General features: G+C 38.3%; 1 protein-coding gene across 1 annotated transcript; it reads left to right on the top strand.

Moving 5' to 3' along the window:
* The first annotated feature begins 7,568 nt into the window (after positions 1-7,568).
* Positions 7,569-14,944, top strand: LOC144063748 (uncharacterized). The gene is made up of 2 exons (XM_077585585.1): positions 7,569-7,979; positions 12,283-14,944. Exons 1-2 carry the CDS (start codon positions 7,871-7,873, stop codon positions 13,809-13,811), a joined length of 1,638 nt encoding a protein of 545 aa, XP_077441711.1. The 5' UTR covers positions 7,569-7,870; the 3' UTR covers positions 13,812-14,944.
* Positions 14,945-15,597: the final 653 nt, after the last annotated feature.

The following is a 15,597-nucleotide window of genomic DNA, read 5'->3' as shown; positions in this document are numbered from 1 at the left end:
CCGCTGAATGAACGAATGATTTGTGTACTTGTAAAGTGTATTGTATGTGCCTTGACTTACCCTACTTTTACATTTGTATTCAAAATATTACATCAACCTGACAAGGGGCTGCAGATTAAAATGATCTCATCACTATAGACCTTTTGCACATGACATCACAGCCTTCATGGGAACGACCCCTGCGGCATGGACGGCAAAATAATCACTTGCATCTTTTGAAACCCTTGAAACTCGTAAAGCGTATAGTCTTGTTTCTGATCTATTATCTTTTAAAATGGTCAGATCTAGCTGTGCGGTAGCTTGTACTGAGAGACGAGGGTGTAACCCAAACTTGGCTTTTTATCACAAGACTGCTGATGAAAATAGAAGACGGATGGATAGCAAGACTATCACTGGCAGCCCTCAAAATATTATTGTAGCGATCATTTTTTTACGGGGTTAGTAGATCACTGCGGCATGGCTCAGTGGTTGAGTGGTCGTCTCCTTTCCGTAAGGTTGTGGGTTTGATTCTCATCCCCGGTGACCATGTCAAAGTGTCCTTGAGCAAGACACTAAGCCATGATTTCCTCCCAGTGGACCTGGCAGCGCCTTGCATGGCAGCAGTCGACCACTAGTGTACGAGTGTGTGTGTGCATGGGTGAAAGTGAGGCTTAATTGAAAAGCGCTTTGGGCACCATGTGGTGTAGTTTTTTGTTTTTTTTTAACATTAAGCACTTGTGACTGTCCCAAGTTTTAGGTAACAATAAAGTGCCATCTAGTGGTCAAAGAATAGCATTAGAAACACGCAGGAGCATGCACACTACAATAGCTCAGAGAAACTACATTTCGCAAGCCAACCACAAATTTGTATTTTGCCAAAAGGCTGAGCGAGCCTGAATTAGCCAGAGCAGCTAACAAGAGCGGCTATTGGGAGAAGATAGTAAAAAAAAAAGCTAGTAAAATCTTGTGAGAGCTAAACAAAAGGTGACAAGCGATAGGAACCCAAATCACGGGAATCAGTGACGACCACCTGCGGGCCCCAGTTGTGGAAGGTAAGCGGCGGTCGACCCATTGGGTATGACACGCGATGCAATGCCACCCCAGCTGACAACATTCGCAAAGTTGTCCTTTGGGCATTCGTAGCAGGAAGATGGCGGCGAAACATTGCATCACTAGTAATGTGAGACTACAGCCATGTAATTAGTGACTACATATATATATAAAAATATGCGATACAACATATTTTTTTGCATACAATTGACAAACAGTTGTTTTTTTTAAATGAATGAATTATTAGTTCACCACTAGATGGTGCTAGGGTTCACTGACTGTCCCTTTATAAAAAAAAAATACAGTATGTCAGTTACATGATAAACTCGTTTTACCTTTTGGTATCTTGTCCCCCTGGTGTGAGCGAAGCGTCTCGTCCCAGAGACCCAGTCAGCGACCAAAAAAAGGTGTAAATTCTAGCAAAGTCAGCAATTTTATTAAATCAGTGAGCACAGCAGGCGATGGATTATAAATTAAGGGTCTGTTTCCAAACTATCAATCTCCAACATGTATAAATATTGCACTCAATGACTAAATGTGCCACTTCTACCGACAGGCGAACATTTGTCGAACTAGTAGATGTCATGGCTAGATGGGTAATAATAAGTTATAATTACTATAAAAAAAAACAATCCCTAAGTCGCTCCATGTCCCGTCCACCTCAATTCAACATTCATTCACTTCTGACATCCACACTGATGAAGTCACATGATCACGTGATATATGTGCAAAAGGCCAATCTGTCATGTTTACATGTAAATGCCGATTCATATGCACTGTCCCTTTATATATATCATGATCCCCCCCCCATGTTTAATATCAAAGCTAATTACAATGACAGTGATTTTAAATAATGTAAAAAAAAATGTAAATATCTATTTGTATTCTTGTAAATTTAAGTCTTGTGTGGACGTTTCAACTTTTTGTACTAACACACATCAAAATAACTTTATCGCTCTCCTGTCTAAATTGATGTGTACTTCTTCCTTAAATAGGCTTGTGAACAAATGAATAGATACAATAGTGACACCTAACGGTCAACTTGGCGACCCTCACGCTGTTATGATTGGTGTCCTGTCTGTCTTGTAAGGTTTTATTTGCACCTGTACTCGTCATCCTGTTCCCTTGTGTCATCCAATCATCTCCCCCAGCCACTTGTGTCTTGTCCAGGTGTCTCTCGTTGTCTCGTCAGATGGCTTGAATTTAATTCCCTGGTTTTGTTCAGTCTTTGTTGGATCATTGTCGCTGTCACCACTGGTGTTTTGTTGTTACTTTGATTTTTGGTCTCTTCAGATCTTTGTTGGTTTTGTTCACCCAGTACCCCTCGTAGTGTTTTTGTTAAATAAAGCGTTTTCAGTATTACATGCATCCCTGCCGTGGTTCTCTTGCCTCCCTGCATTTGGGTCCTCCACTCCGCACCGTGACACACGCATCTAAATGAAATGGCTCCTACATCCAGTAAATTGACTTTGGAGAAACTTTGATTCTTTGTGTAGAGATGAAAAGTGTACCTGATTATGATCCTGAATAAAGTACTGCTCTTCAAATGCCTTTCTCTCCATGATTTGCACACACTCACGATTGAAAAGGTGGCACTCTCAAACTGCCATGCCAGTTGAGTGGGGTTTGTGGGGTGTGATAAGTGTGTTCCTACCTGTGCTGTTACACAAGCTAAGGGGCGTCAAACTCAGTTTTGTCATCAGCCCCTTTGTAGTTACAGCTTACTTCAGAGGGCTGTTATGACGGTGAAACCAAATGTTTTTTCGTCTCATCGTATTACTACGTATAGTATACACGACAAGATGATGGATTACTAGTTTTTAAATCAGAAGTCATAGATAATAGTTATTCAAATTACTGTAAAAAAAGAGTAACAAAAAATGATTGCAAAATCTCAACATTATGTTTCATACATGACATTTTGATACGGATTTTAGCAGTGCTTTAAACTTTCTTGTACCTGTCTAGCAACAACGTGGAAATCCAACACATGCCAGGGAATGTTTCACCAGCATCTGAGAACAATTGTTTTTGGGAAAGAACTCTGCCTTGAATAAAAAAAAAATTACACACACACATGTAAACACACATAGAATTGAGAAAAAAATCAAGCTGTCAAACAATTAAATGTTTTAAATCAGATTAATCCCATTTTAGAATTTTAATTAATCACGATTAATCCCTTATTTAATTTTTTTTTTTTATTATCAACATTTGCCCGCCAAATTTGAAGACCACCTGTTAAATGTTAATTATTTTGCTAAATGACACACACTTCTTATTTTTTTCATGTTAGCTCTCTAATTATTTTTAATTATTTTTCCTGTGAATATTCGCATTTTAGCTCAATAGTTTCCAGGTCATGTGACCTATTGACCCCAAATCAGTGCTGCATCGGAGTGGCATGTCTGCTTTTTTTCTCCAGAAAAAAAAAGTGGCATGTCTGCTGGATGTTGCAGACCTCTTATTTTTTTATATATTAGATCTCCCACTTGTTTTTAATATTTTGTTTCCTCTAAATATTAGCATTTTAGCTCAATAGCTTCCAGGTCATGTGACCTCTTGACCCAAAATTTGTGCTGACTCATCGTGGCATGTCTGCTAGATGACACACACTGTTTTTTTTCAATTAACTTAATATTGTATATATCAATGTTATAGCTCAATACCAGGTCATGGAACCTGTTCACCCCACAAGAGTGCATACCCAATTAAACGTGAATTAGTGCTGTATTATACTAAAACATTTTTTTAAACTGTTTGTCAGTAAAACATCTTTTAAATTGCTTGTCAATAAAATTTTATTTTGAAAACCGGTCTATTATTTTGAAAAACAGATATAGGTCTCCTCTATAGCTTCCCTTCACGCACACTACTGTAAATCCTAGAAAAGGGTGAACTTGAAATGAAGAGCGACTGGCTTGACTCCGTAAAAAGAAGAGGCGGCAAGCTTCACCGCAGTAAACGATCAGCACATTATTTTGGATCATATTGGCATTCAGCCCTTCCTCTATGTAGGACCAAAACTGACAAAATTCAAAAATAAATAAATGTCTAGAAGTTAAAATAAAACCGATATAAAAAATACAATAGAAAAATTAAATACAAAAATAAATAAATATATAAATGGAAATAAAAACAACAAAATATAAGTAAATCCATAAATAAACAAAATACAAGTTTTAAAAAAAAATGCAAAAATAACTATAGAAATACAATTAAATAACAATCAATCAATACAAACTCTCTGCTCCCGCAGTTATTTATTTCATGCTGCAGACGCTCTGTCAGCACTAAATGTTATTCAAATGAGGGGGCAGTTCTAATCATGTTTTGGGTTGGACTCCGCTGTTGCAAACTGCGTTTCATTGCTCGAGTGAGCAGCCCGGCGAACAAGGAAGTCTCGCAGGTTTGCATGGAGAGCTCCAGCAATGGACGATTATCTTGTCCCCTGTCACCCCGACAAGTTGTCGAGCAACTCAAGTCGCCTCCTCTATGGCATATATACAGATCAGTAAAGTCGCTGTGCACAACACCGGAAGTTGCAATCCACAGCTATTGCATATTTTCTATGGAGTTAAAATCATGCCAAAACCTCACAAACACACAAAACATGATTTACTCACAGAGGAGAGGAGAGATCAGATGTGTCCTGTCTGTAGGACTTTTTTTTTTTTGGGCATTTTGTGATGATACAAAAAGATTACTGAGCCATTTGGATCCTGGAATCATCCCGTGAAACTGCAGAGGATCCATGAGTTCATGTGGACACGAACAAAAATAAATAAATAAAAATCACTTTAATTGTCTGAATCAGTAAACTGAATTAGAAAAAAACTAACCCTTCCTTAATTTGGTCGCATTTGTCTGACAACATGAAGATGTTTCCTGACTTCTGGACAAAAAATAAAATTCCTCTTCAAATAATTCCACTTGCACAAGTCAGTGATGAGGAGGAAATCTTTTTTTTTTGCACCCACGTTTGTCATCAGTCATTTTGTATGAGCTATTTTTTCTTCTAATGGCATTAGATATGGGATATTTTACATGGATTGATCTGTTCAAATAAAATAGGGAAAATAACAGTATGGAATTAATATTTTCGATTAAGAATGTCCAACAAAGAACTCAATCTAAGCAAAATAGGTTGTGCCAAATCTAATTATTAAATTTGCCATGAAATATTTATTTTACTGTTTATTCAATGATTTCAATACTTATTCATTTCAACATTTAAGTAGTTTTATTTCAGTATTGACTTTTCAAGTCAATATTTCTGTATTGTAACATATCTGTAATTATTTAAAGTTGCATTGCGGAGTTTGTCGCTTATGCACTTTTCTACTCACAACTGCCACCTCTGGCCTAAAGCGTAACTGCAGCCTCTGTGCCAAGCTCGTGCAAGTACATGCGCTCAAATAAACTCTTTATTTTTTCTGTTTTCTTGGAGTCTGAGCTGGAGTTTGGGCTGTGCTCAAAGACAGCCTCTTGTATTTGTTTTTGTTTTTTTACAGTTTCTATCTCAATTGTGTCATATGCTAACACTTAACGTCCGCAGGGGCGAGCTTGACGTCATCCTCCAATACCCCCCCCCCCCCCAAGAAACTGGAAGAACTCTCCACACTGAAGAGAAGATACAAGCTGATAGGCAGAGTCACAGTTAAAAAGTCAGGGCTGTTTGTACTCATCTGGGCATTGGTGGAGCATGCATGATGCAGAAAAATATTTAAAGCTGTTCTATGTAATAATTTGCCCAAAAATAGCTTTACTATAGCCTGTTTAGTTTTCAGACTATATTCGGGTTAGAATTTCCTGCCCCGTGTGGATATGAAGTCGTGTGCGCATTGTGTATGTGAAGAAGGGAGTGTGCAGTTTAATTTTTCCACCACAGGTGGCAGGAGTGATTTGAAATTCATGTTTCTGCGTTAAGCAGCTTTAAAATTTTAAACTCTGCAATGTATCTTTAAGTATAACGCTTGAGTTAATACTTTAACTTCTACAGTCTTCTTAATTCCTAATATATACATGAACGTCTACTCCTCACTACATCGTGATATATGTGAGCCGCTAGCTGTGGCTAGTTCTTGCTAATAATAAATCTGGTGATCAAGATGTTCGATTTTGAGATCTCTCCAAATACCCTCCTTAAGGTCTCTCATTTTCCTGTCCCAGCACCCCAAAAGTTGAAATTGTTGATAAAGTGTACAAAAATAAGTGATAAATCAACAATGTGGTTGGTGCTTTTGTTGTAACATGGTAACGTTGCAGTCGGGGAACTAGCTGCTTGGTTTAAAAAAAAAAAAACAATACGATTTTTCACCTCAAATACACAATTGATAAATGCACACGGCAACCAATAAAAGCTGAAAGTATAGAATATGCAAGAATGCTTACTTGCGTACTTGATCTCTACTTAATGAAGTGTTGTGTGTTTCTCTTTGTTAGCGGCTAGCGAGCTAAATTAAGCTAACTAGGCCGAGAAGCATCAACGAGTTTACCCAAACACAAAGATTTAACAAGTTATGTTGTAGTCCTACTAGGTAGTGCTAGTCGATGGACGTCCTGTGTGGTGGCTGCAGTCCGTGCGGTTAGCAGCTGGTTACGTGAAAAAGAACCGTGCACGGAAGTAGATATGCGGCCGAAATCAGGCAGGACACGCCCCACTACGATATGATTGGCTGCTGGAAATTTTACAGAGGCGATGGAGCATTGTCCTCAAGTCACCGACAGATGTCATTTTTCCTGCAAATTGAATCACGCAATGGCGCATTTTATTTTGAAACACTAATGCAGTGTTTTGCAACCAGGGGTACGCGAGCACATTGCACTCCATGGAAACATTTCAGAATTTATTTTCCAGCTAAATAACCTGTGGCACCGCCAAAAGTCTACTAAAAACTCAGATGACATATTGTTTTGCTTTTCTTCTTGATAATTAAAGTTTAAATGTCCGTCTGCTACAAGGGGACTTTAGCCTCATGCAATAGAGCTAGTGACCTGTCCAATCAACGAAGAGAAACATACCTTGTAGGTAAAAACATGGGGCTAGCAGGTCCTGAGTAATATTTTGGTGTGACTTTTTCAGATATTGACATTTTATTTTAGCTAAAGATAACTATGATAATGCACTTACCCTAAAATATTTACTTAAAATAAGAAGACTATATCAGAATTTGATTCCTTGTGTCAAATAAGGTAGAAAACTGACATTATACAACGTTTTTTAAAACTAAATGAAGCGTAGCTGAAATAGTATAAACTTTTCGGTATGGCTTTTCGTTGGGGGGCATTTTTGATTGTATAACAGTCACTAAGGGGTCATCCTAAATGGTATCCATCGGTTGAAAACTTTAAAAACCCTGCCAAAAAACAAACAAACAAAAACACTTTCAGAAGTGCAAAATTGTCATGAATTCTCTCCTAGCTAAAAACAAAGAGCCGAGTAGAACAACAAATGAGCAAGAAAGGCAAATGCTTTTTTAAGGTTTTATACAACTTTCAATAAAGATTTTGAGGGGGGAAAAACTAAGATGGCCGACATGTTGCGCATGCGTGTCGCAGTGCCTTATCGCTCACTAAAGCTTATTTGTATACCACCGAGCGTACAGGATCTTTGACGTAGTATGTCCACTACTACTTCGCTGGAGTTTTACGTAACTAAATTAATTGTTGTGTTCTGTTAAAGTCGCCTATGTGCACTTAGTTTGAAGCCTCTTGGTTTCGGCCTAGTTTAGCTTAGCCTAGCTTGCTAGCCGCTAACAAAGTGTGCAAAGTGTGTGGGCAACACTGCACTAAACTGATAGCAAGTGTGAGCGTAAAATGTTGTGATCGTCGTATCAAAATGTGTGCAAGAAAGACAGTAGAGTGCGAGGAGGAACTTTGCGGAACGAAAGAGGAGAACGAGGGACATCGTCAACAACAGACGCCTCGAGTTGGAGTACACACAGCAGGTTTGTTCACGTCTCACTTGTTTCGGAAATACTGTACTTTAATTCCTTAACATTAACCCTGTGTGACGATTTCATTACATTCAATAATGTTTGGATCTCATGGTGGACCCAGGCGCGTAGTCAGCATATAAAATGGTTTGATCTGAATGCTGCATAACATAAGTGTAACAGTTTCACAGTTAAATAGCCTATTTGAGGAAATGCAAGCAAGACTTTTGCCTTTTTTGTCTTCTTGTTGGCTTTTTTCCCCAGAGTCTTTTGTCATGCCAAGGGAAACCATTCTTTAGTCAGAAAATGAAATTACAGTAAATATACAATAACATACGGTAAAGTTACAATGCTGAAGCAGTTCAGAAGCTGGAGGGAAGTAACGAAGTACACATTATTTCTTACTGTACTTCAGTAGAATTTTAAAGAACTGTTCTTTGGGGGGAATGAGACTTTTTATGTTTTAAGATGTCTGATTTGGTCTTTATTAAAATATGCTTCTTTCAGACTGTGGTTGATAAGAATGTAAGGGGGGGGGGGGCAGGGCAATTTGAGTGACATGAAGCAATCCAGGGTGCAACAGGAACACTTCATATTATAAATGCGTTTTAAAACAATACTTAGTGGTGACCATATTTATAATTTCCTATGGGTAAAATTGCAAAATCTTGTTGCCAACACTAGCAAGCATCACGTACCGCGTCGGGTACATTAATATGAATTTGCTTCCAATTATTCGTTTCATTGTCATTCACGTCATCTTAAAACTAATTTATTTGTGAGATTTAATTCCAAGGTGGGTTGGATAGATTTAATTGTGCTACATGCAGCCAGCGGGCACATTCTTGAAGAACTGCACAAGGAACCAAAATAACCCAAATAAAATTATTTTTCTTCTGTCCTTGTATTACTGCTTAACTACTTTTTGTTGCTTCTCGCTTTGTAATTTGTAATATTGATTCATTTTTTGGTATTATTATACTTTATTCATTGTAAAATGTTATACCTTAATTTTTTTTAGTACATCCTCCCTGCCGCTTTTGTTTTAAATTCATGATATTTTGTTATTTGTCAAAATTTGTTTAATGAAAAATAACTGTTAAAGTGAATGCTCTTTAAATAAATAAATATATATATATATATATATATATATATATATATATATATATATATATATATATATATATATATATATATATATATATATATATATATATATATATATATATTATTAAATAAATTAGCATTTATAATTTAAAAAAAAGTACCAAAAATTGGTTATTAATTAACAATTATGGTCCGATAAAGATTGCAAAGATTTTCACAGTTTTTCTTGACACTATAAAACTTTTAATTTAATAGGGATGCACCGAAATTAACATTTTTGGCAGAAACCGAAAATGAGAAATGCTTGGCCGAAAACTGAAACGCTGAAAAAATGGTCAATGAGCTGGATTAATGAGAATAACCACAAGCATTCAGTAAGCACACAGTGCAGTGTTATGTCATTGGGTTTGTTATTCTATGATAAATAAAGTAGTCGTTTGCACACAGACACAGTGTTTTTCTGCACATTGTTGGACGTTCTAATCAGGAGATAAAGCTTTACTTATGTTAACCTTTTCGAGTGTCGTCACTCGTCAACTTCAATTGATTTGGGTCGCTGCTGATAACGTAGCTCTTGTCTCGGTCATGTGAAATAAATACAAATGAAGGAACGAGATGCGGCTCCATCACCGAAACTATTCCGTTTCGCTAAGGGACCCAATTACATTTGGCATTTTGACTCTTACGACAAACTAAGACTGTTTGGCATAGGTATGAACGGCTGCATTGACGGGTTTAACAGGTGTTGTAAATGTACAATAAAACAAATAATCAACTCACTGGCCGCACAAATCCAATAGAAAAGAGTGAGTGAGTGAACTGCCGAGATCTGGTACAAAAAATCAGCACCAAGAGAAAATGTTCATGCACTTACGACAACATCGCTATCTTCTTTTTACGGTAAAGTTACAATGCTGAAGCCGCACAAACGTCTGGATGTGCGCCAACCTAAAGACTCCCCCACATCCAAATGACAATAATATACATTCTAACAAAAATAAAATAAAATGACAACTTTATGGTGCGGCACGGTGGCTGAATGGTTAGCACGTCCGCCTCTCAGTGCAGTCTCTGGGTGGAGTTTGCATGCTCTCTTGCGTGGATTTTCTCCGGGTACGCCGGTTTCCTCCCGCATTCCAAAGACATGCATGGCAGGTTAATTGAACTCTCCAAGTTGTCCATAGGTGTGATTGTGAGTGTGGATGGTTGTTCGTCTCTGTGTGCCCGGTGATTGGCTGGAAACCAGTTCAGGGAGTACCCGGCCTATTGCCCGAAGCCAGCTGGGATAGGCTCCAGCGACCCTTGTGAGGACAAGCAGTTAAGAAAATGGATGGATGGATGGATGGATGGACAACTTGATGGCAGTTTAAAAAAAAATAGTAAAAGGGAAATATTGGCAATAAATAAAGAAATAAGTTTTATAAAAAATAAAAAAAAGATTATTTTTTAATCTTATACGAAACACATCTTGGTTTTAAAATTCTAACAAAAAGGTGAGGGAGCTCTCAGGGTCATCAGCATGTCTTAAAACAAGTTTTCTACGGTAATAGTTTTCCCAAATTTCAAAATAACTAAAATGTTAAACTGTCACTTATCTTTGTTTTATTTCAAACAACAAAAGGTGCAGAGGCTCTCAGGATCAGCAGCATCTCTTATAAAGTTAATTAAAATGTAAAACCAGAAGTAAACAGTTTGAAACTTTTCTCTAATTGTCTGTCAGATTTTTTAAAATAAATAAATAAAAAGGTGGTGGTGGTGGTGGTGGGGTTGACGTCGTGGTGATAGCCGGCAAAATGCAGAATATTGGCGCAGATAATAATCGGTCTGGCAGATAATTTGGTCTGTCCCTATAAAAGATCATTAATTTATTGTAATGTGTTATTCGTATGGAATAAATTAAGACTGTAAAAAATTAAGTAGAAAAAAGGTTAGTATTTTGTCACTCAAAACTATTCAAAGAAGTAAAATATTGTTTGTAGTTTTGGTGGCATGTATTTATTTAGGCTGAGACTTGGGGTGTTTTCAGAACAGAAAAGTCCTTTAGTCTGCTTGTTTGGTCCGGAACAACTGCGGACTCTATTTTTGTTTGGTGCGGTTCATATTCACACTGTGCTTTTTGCAAGTGGACTATATTGTGTAATCACATCAACCCGCGTGCTCCCATTGGACAAAAAATAACGAGGGCTGAAGGCAGAACCAAACCCGGAAATAGAGGAAAAACATGACATTTCGACGTGCTGCATTACTGCTCTGCATATTTGTGGCGTTATTAGATGCAAGATATTTGCGAGCATCAAGAGTAGCTCATTCAACGGAGTTTCCGCAACGCTGTTCCTAATTTTGGAACGCGTCGTCGATTGCGTGCAGTAACCTGAGGAGCAGTTGCGCTCCGCGTGCCCAGCCCCCACAACATGCTGACAGCAGCATGGCTAAACAGAATACGGATGATTATGAATGAATTTAGCACAATATTCACTACCGGGAAATGTTTCCCCCCTTCGATGCTTGGCTACGGTAGCTTGTTAAGCCCAAAAAGGCGCATATGTCCTGCAGTTGGAGCGGAGCAGCCGTGGTTTGAATTCAGACTGCGAACTAACCGCACCGAGTGCGTTTGGAAGCGGACCGAAACCACCTCAGAAAGTGGGTCTCGTTCCGCTTGTTTGGTCCGCACCAGGATTCGTTTGTGTGTATTCAGACCTGCACAAAAGGTCCGGATTAGCGTGGAAAACGAACTCTGGTCCGTTTAAAGCGGACCAAACAGTGGAGGTCTAAATACACCCTTAAAAGTTCCTGACAAAATTAAAATGTTCCTGAGAAACTATCCAGAATGTTTATGAGATATTATGGTAGGGGTTGGACTTGGCATCAATGACTAATGGTGTTGATCATATTTGAGTTTAATTTGATTCTTTATGAAAGAAAGCATAGTGGTGTGTTGGGATAGTAATTCAGACATGCAGTTGATTTATTTGTGACACATCAAAGACATGGCATTTTAACTGCCGTCACCATTAAATGACAACATGGAGGCCTCATTTGTACAATGATTTTTCACTCCTTGCTCCTCCTGTTTATCTCAGCTCCACAATGGGATCGCTGGTTGGAAGCACGGCCATGTGAACAGATGATCAAAGACCGAGGAGGTCGCAAATAAAGCTACAAGATTTAGCTCACATAGCTCACATTTTTGTCTTCTTGTGCCTTGCAGATTTCAGTAAAGATGTTGGGCCTTTATCGTTAGATCTTCAGTCTGAGTCCTCACACATTAAAGAGGACGTGGAGGATAAAGAGCTCGCCTACATCAAAGAGGAGGAGGAAGAGTCCCCACACATTAAAGAGGAAGTGGAGGATAAAGAGGTTGCCTACATCAAAGAGGAGGAAGAGTCCTTGCACATTGAAGAGGAAGAGCAAGAGGGTATCATTAAGGTCTTACTGACTGACGTCCCTTTGATGTGTGAAGATGATGACGAAGGTGAGGAGAGCGGAGGGGCGGAGCCTTTAAACAACAGCAGCAGCTTGAGTCACGTGACAACAGAAGGTGATGGAGACCACTGTGGTGGATCACAAGCCGACGAACTCATAGCGCCACTATCAGATAGTGACGACTCAGCGTCACACTTGCATGATGATGATGATGATGATGATGATGGTGGTGGTGGTGGTGATGAAAATGATCATGGTGAAGAGTCTGGAGGTGATTTGAAACATGGTGACAACAAAAGCTGGAAATGTTCTCAGTGTGGGAAAACCTTTGCTTATATGAGCCGTTTGAAAAATCATATGATTAGCCACACTGGGGAGAAACCTTTTGTTTGCTCAGTTTGTGGCCAGAGATTCTCTGAAAAGGGAAACCTAAGGAGACACACAAGAACACACACTGGTGAAAAACCTTTTGCCTGCTCAACTTGTGGTCAAAGATTCACTCAAAAGGGAACCTTGATATATCACACAAGAATGCACACTGGGGAGAAACCTTTTTCTTGCTCAATATGTGGACAAACATTCTCCCATAAGGGATATTTAAAAAGTCACACAAGAACCCATTCTGGAGAGAAACCATTTGTCTGCTCAGTATGCAATTTAAGTTTCTGTGAAAATGGTACTCTGACAAAACACATAAAAACACACACTGGAGAGAAACCTTTCGCCTGCTCAATTTGTGGGCAAAGATTTTCTCATAAGGGAAACCTAATAAGTCATACAGGAACCCACACTGGAGAGAAACCCTTTGTTTGTTCAGAATGTGGTCAAAGGTTCTCTCGTAGACATGCTATGACAACACACACAAGAACACACACTGGAGAGAAACCTTTTGCATGCACAGTTTGTGGTCAAAGATTCTCTCGTAGACACGTTTTGACATCACATGTAAGAACACACTCTGGAGAGAAGCCCTTCCCATGCTCAGTTTGTGGTCAAAGATTTTCTAAAAAGGCATCCTTAAGAAGTCATGCAAGAACACACACAGGTGAGAAACCCTTTGCTTGCTCAGTTTGTGGCCTAAAATTCTCACAGAGGGGAACATTAACAAGTCACACAAGAACGCACACTGGTGAGAAACCTTTTCCCTGCTCAGTTTGTGGTCAAAAGTTCTCACAGAAGGGAACCTTGACAAGTCACACACGAATCCATACTGGTGAGAAACCTTTTGCCTGTTTAGTTTGTGGTGAAAGATTCTATCAGAAGGGTAAAATTAAGAGACACAAGTGTGTTGGTAAAAGTAAAAGTGATCAATGAAACCTAAAGTTAGATTTTACTCATTTGCCACTTGACTCATCCTGTTGTCTGAGAAGCCGTTTGGCCTAATATTTGAGCAGGTTTCATCAGTTCACATATAAAAGGTTGGATAGAACAATTTGAAGTTTCAAACCTTGTGCTAGTTATTCAATAAGCACATATAAGTACTTGAACGGAACGAGGCTTAACGTGACAAGTTTCCTTTTCATGTTTATTTAGGACATTTGCCAACTTGTTAGCAAATTAACGATTTAAGTTAATATTGTTAAAATGATCATTAGTGTTTATATATGACTGTAGTTCCAAGTATGTTGTGTGTATTGGGTAAAATATTTGTATTTTACTGGGTTTTTTTAGAAGCTGTTTTGTCATTATTTGTGTGCATGCATGGTCTGTGTATGTTCTAAATTTGTTTGCAGAATACGCACAAATTCAAGTACGAATATATTGATGAATCACACATTTTTGTGCACAAATTGTTAGTGAATGAGGCCCAATGTTTCTGAACCTGACTTGTACTTGAGGCTCTCCGTACAATATGTTGTGCTTGATCACATTTTTTTTTATTTTATTCCAAGAAAGGTACTCTGTTATGTTTGGGCAAGAATAAAGACAAAAATAGGAATACATTGAAAATTGGACCTTATTCACTTGAACGTACTCTGTGAGGAAGTACTGTTCACATACACAAGCTTTCATTCACCCTTTAGTTCACACACACACTCATGCAAATATTAAGAATAGTTGTAAACCATAAATGTATACTTTATACACTTTATTGTAAGGTTTGATGATGGTGTGGCGGGCCAGAAATGCATTTTTAATGTGTGTGAAAGGTTGTGTATTTTGATTTTCTAGTTGCCACACAACTGTGATTAAAATTTAGATTCACATCAAAACCAGTGGCCCAGTGATGGGCCACTTCCAAATACAATTAGCAAACACCGCACACTACGCAAGAGTTGAGACGGGTGCAGTTGCCTTGAAACAAGAACAGTCCAGTTGTGAGTGATTTCGGTCCCCAGGGAATGGGATGGCTTGAATGGATAAAAATATTCCCAGGCTTACTGTAGAAGTTTGTTCTTGAAACTAATAACCATGATGCTAATGTTAAACAATCTTGTACTACATCTCCCTTCGTGTATAGTATATTGTATATATTCTTGCATTTTAATGACCATTTCAAGTCTCATGACAAATGTTTAGAATTAGCACTTGTGCTAAAACACACAAAGTGACTGAGTATTAGAAATAGACTGCGAAGAAACTTTGACTCTTGATAAGATGGGAAAGTGTAAATATGATCCTGAATAAAATACAACTCTTCTAAAAATAAGTTATTCCATTTTTATATACAGTACAGTGGAGCCACGGGTTACAAATGACCCAGTTTATGAACAATTTGGTTTATGCCCAAAACTTTCGTAAACAAAATTGACTCCGACAATTTTCTGGTTGGATGGAGAAAAAAAGAGGAAAATATTTTATTTTTGTCACACAAACTACAATCTACAGCATATATGTCATTTATTAATACTGCTAAGTATTACTGAAGCACAGATGAGCTAAATTGATCTGTGCTGTGCTGCTTTTTGCGCTGAGTTGATCGAACGGCCTTGACGTGGGGTCCCTCAAGGATCGTCAGTCCTTGGTCCCATTTTGTTATTTCTGTATCTTACCCAAGGGTCAAACGCTTCAGAATGGCAATGTTAGATATGTTAGATAGTAGACATGGCTATGCAAGTGACACACAGCTATATTTATATCATTGTCCCCCAAATAACAG

This window comes from Vanacampus margaritifer, chromosome 14 (genome assembly GCF_051991255.1).
Source record: "Vanacampus margaritifer isolate UIUO_Vmar chromosome 14, RoL_Vmar_1.0, whole genome shotgun sequence".
Classification (NCBI taxonomy): Eukaryota; Metazoa; Chordata; class Actinopteri; order Syngnathiformes; family Syngnathidae; genus Vanacampus; species Vanacampus margaritifer.
This window is presented reverse-complemented; position numbering and strand designations above follow the sequence as displayed.

Bases quoted from the DNA above. Each gene is read 5' to 3' on its own strand.
- LOC144063748 (XM_077585585.1), top strand. From the start codon at position 7,871: ATGTGTGCAAGAAAGACAGTAGAGTGCGAGGAGGAACTTTGCGGAACG. The intron at 7,980-12,282 runs GTTTGTTCACGT...TGTGCCTTGCAG, and splicing joins AGTTGGAGTACACACAGCAG to ATTTCAGTAAAGATGTTGGG.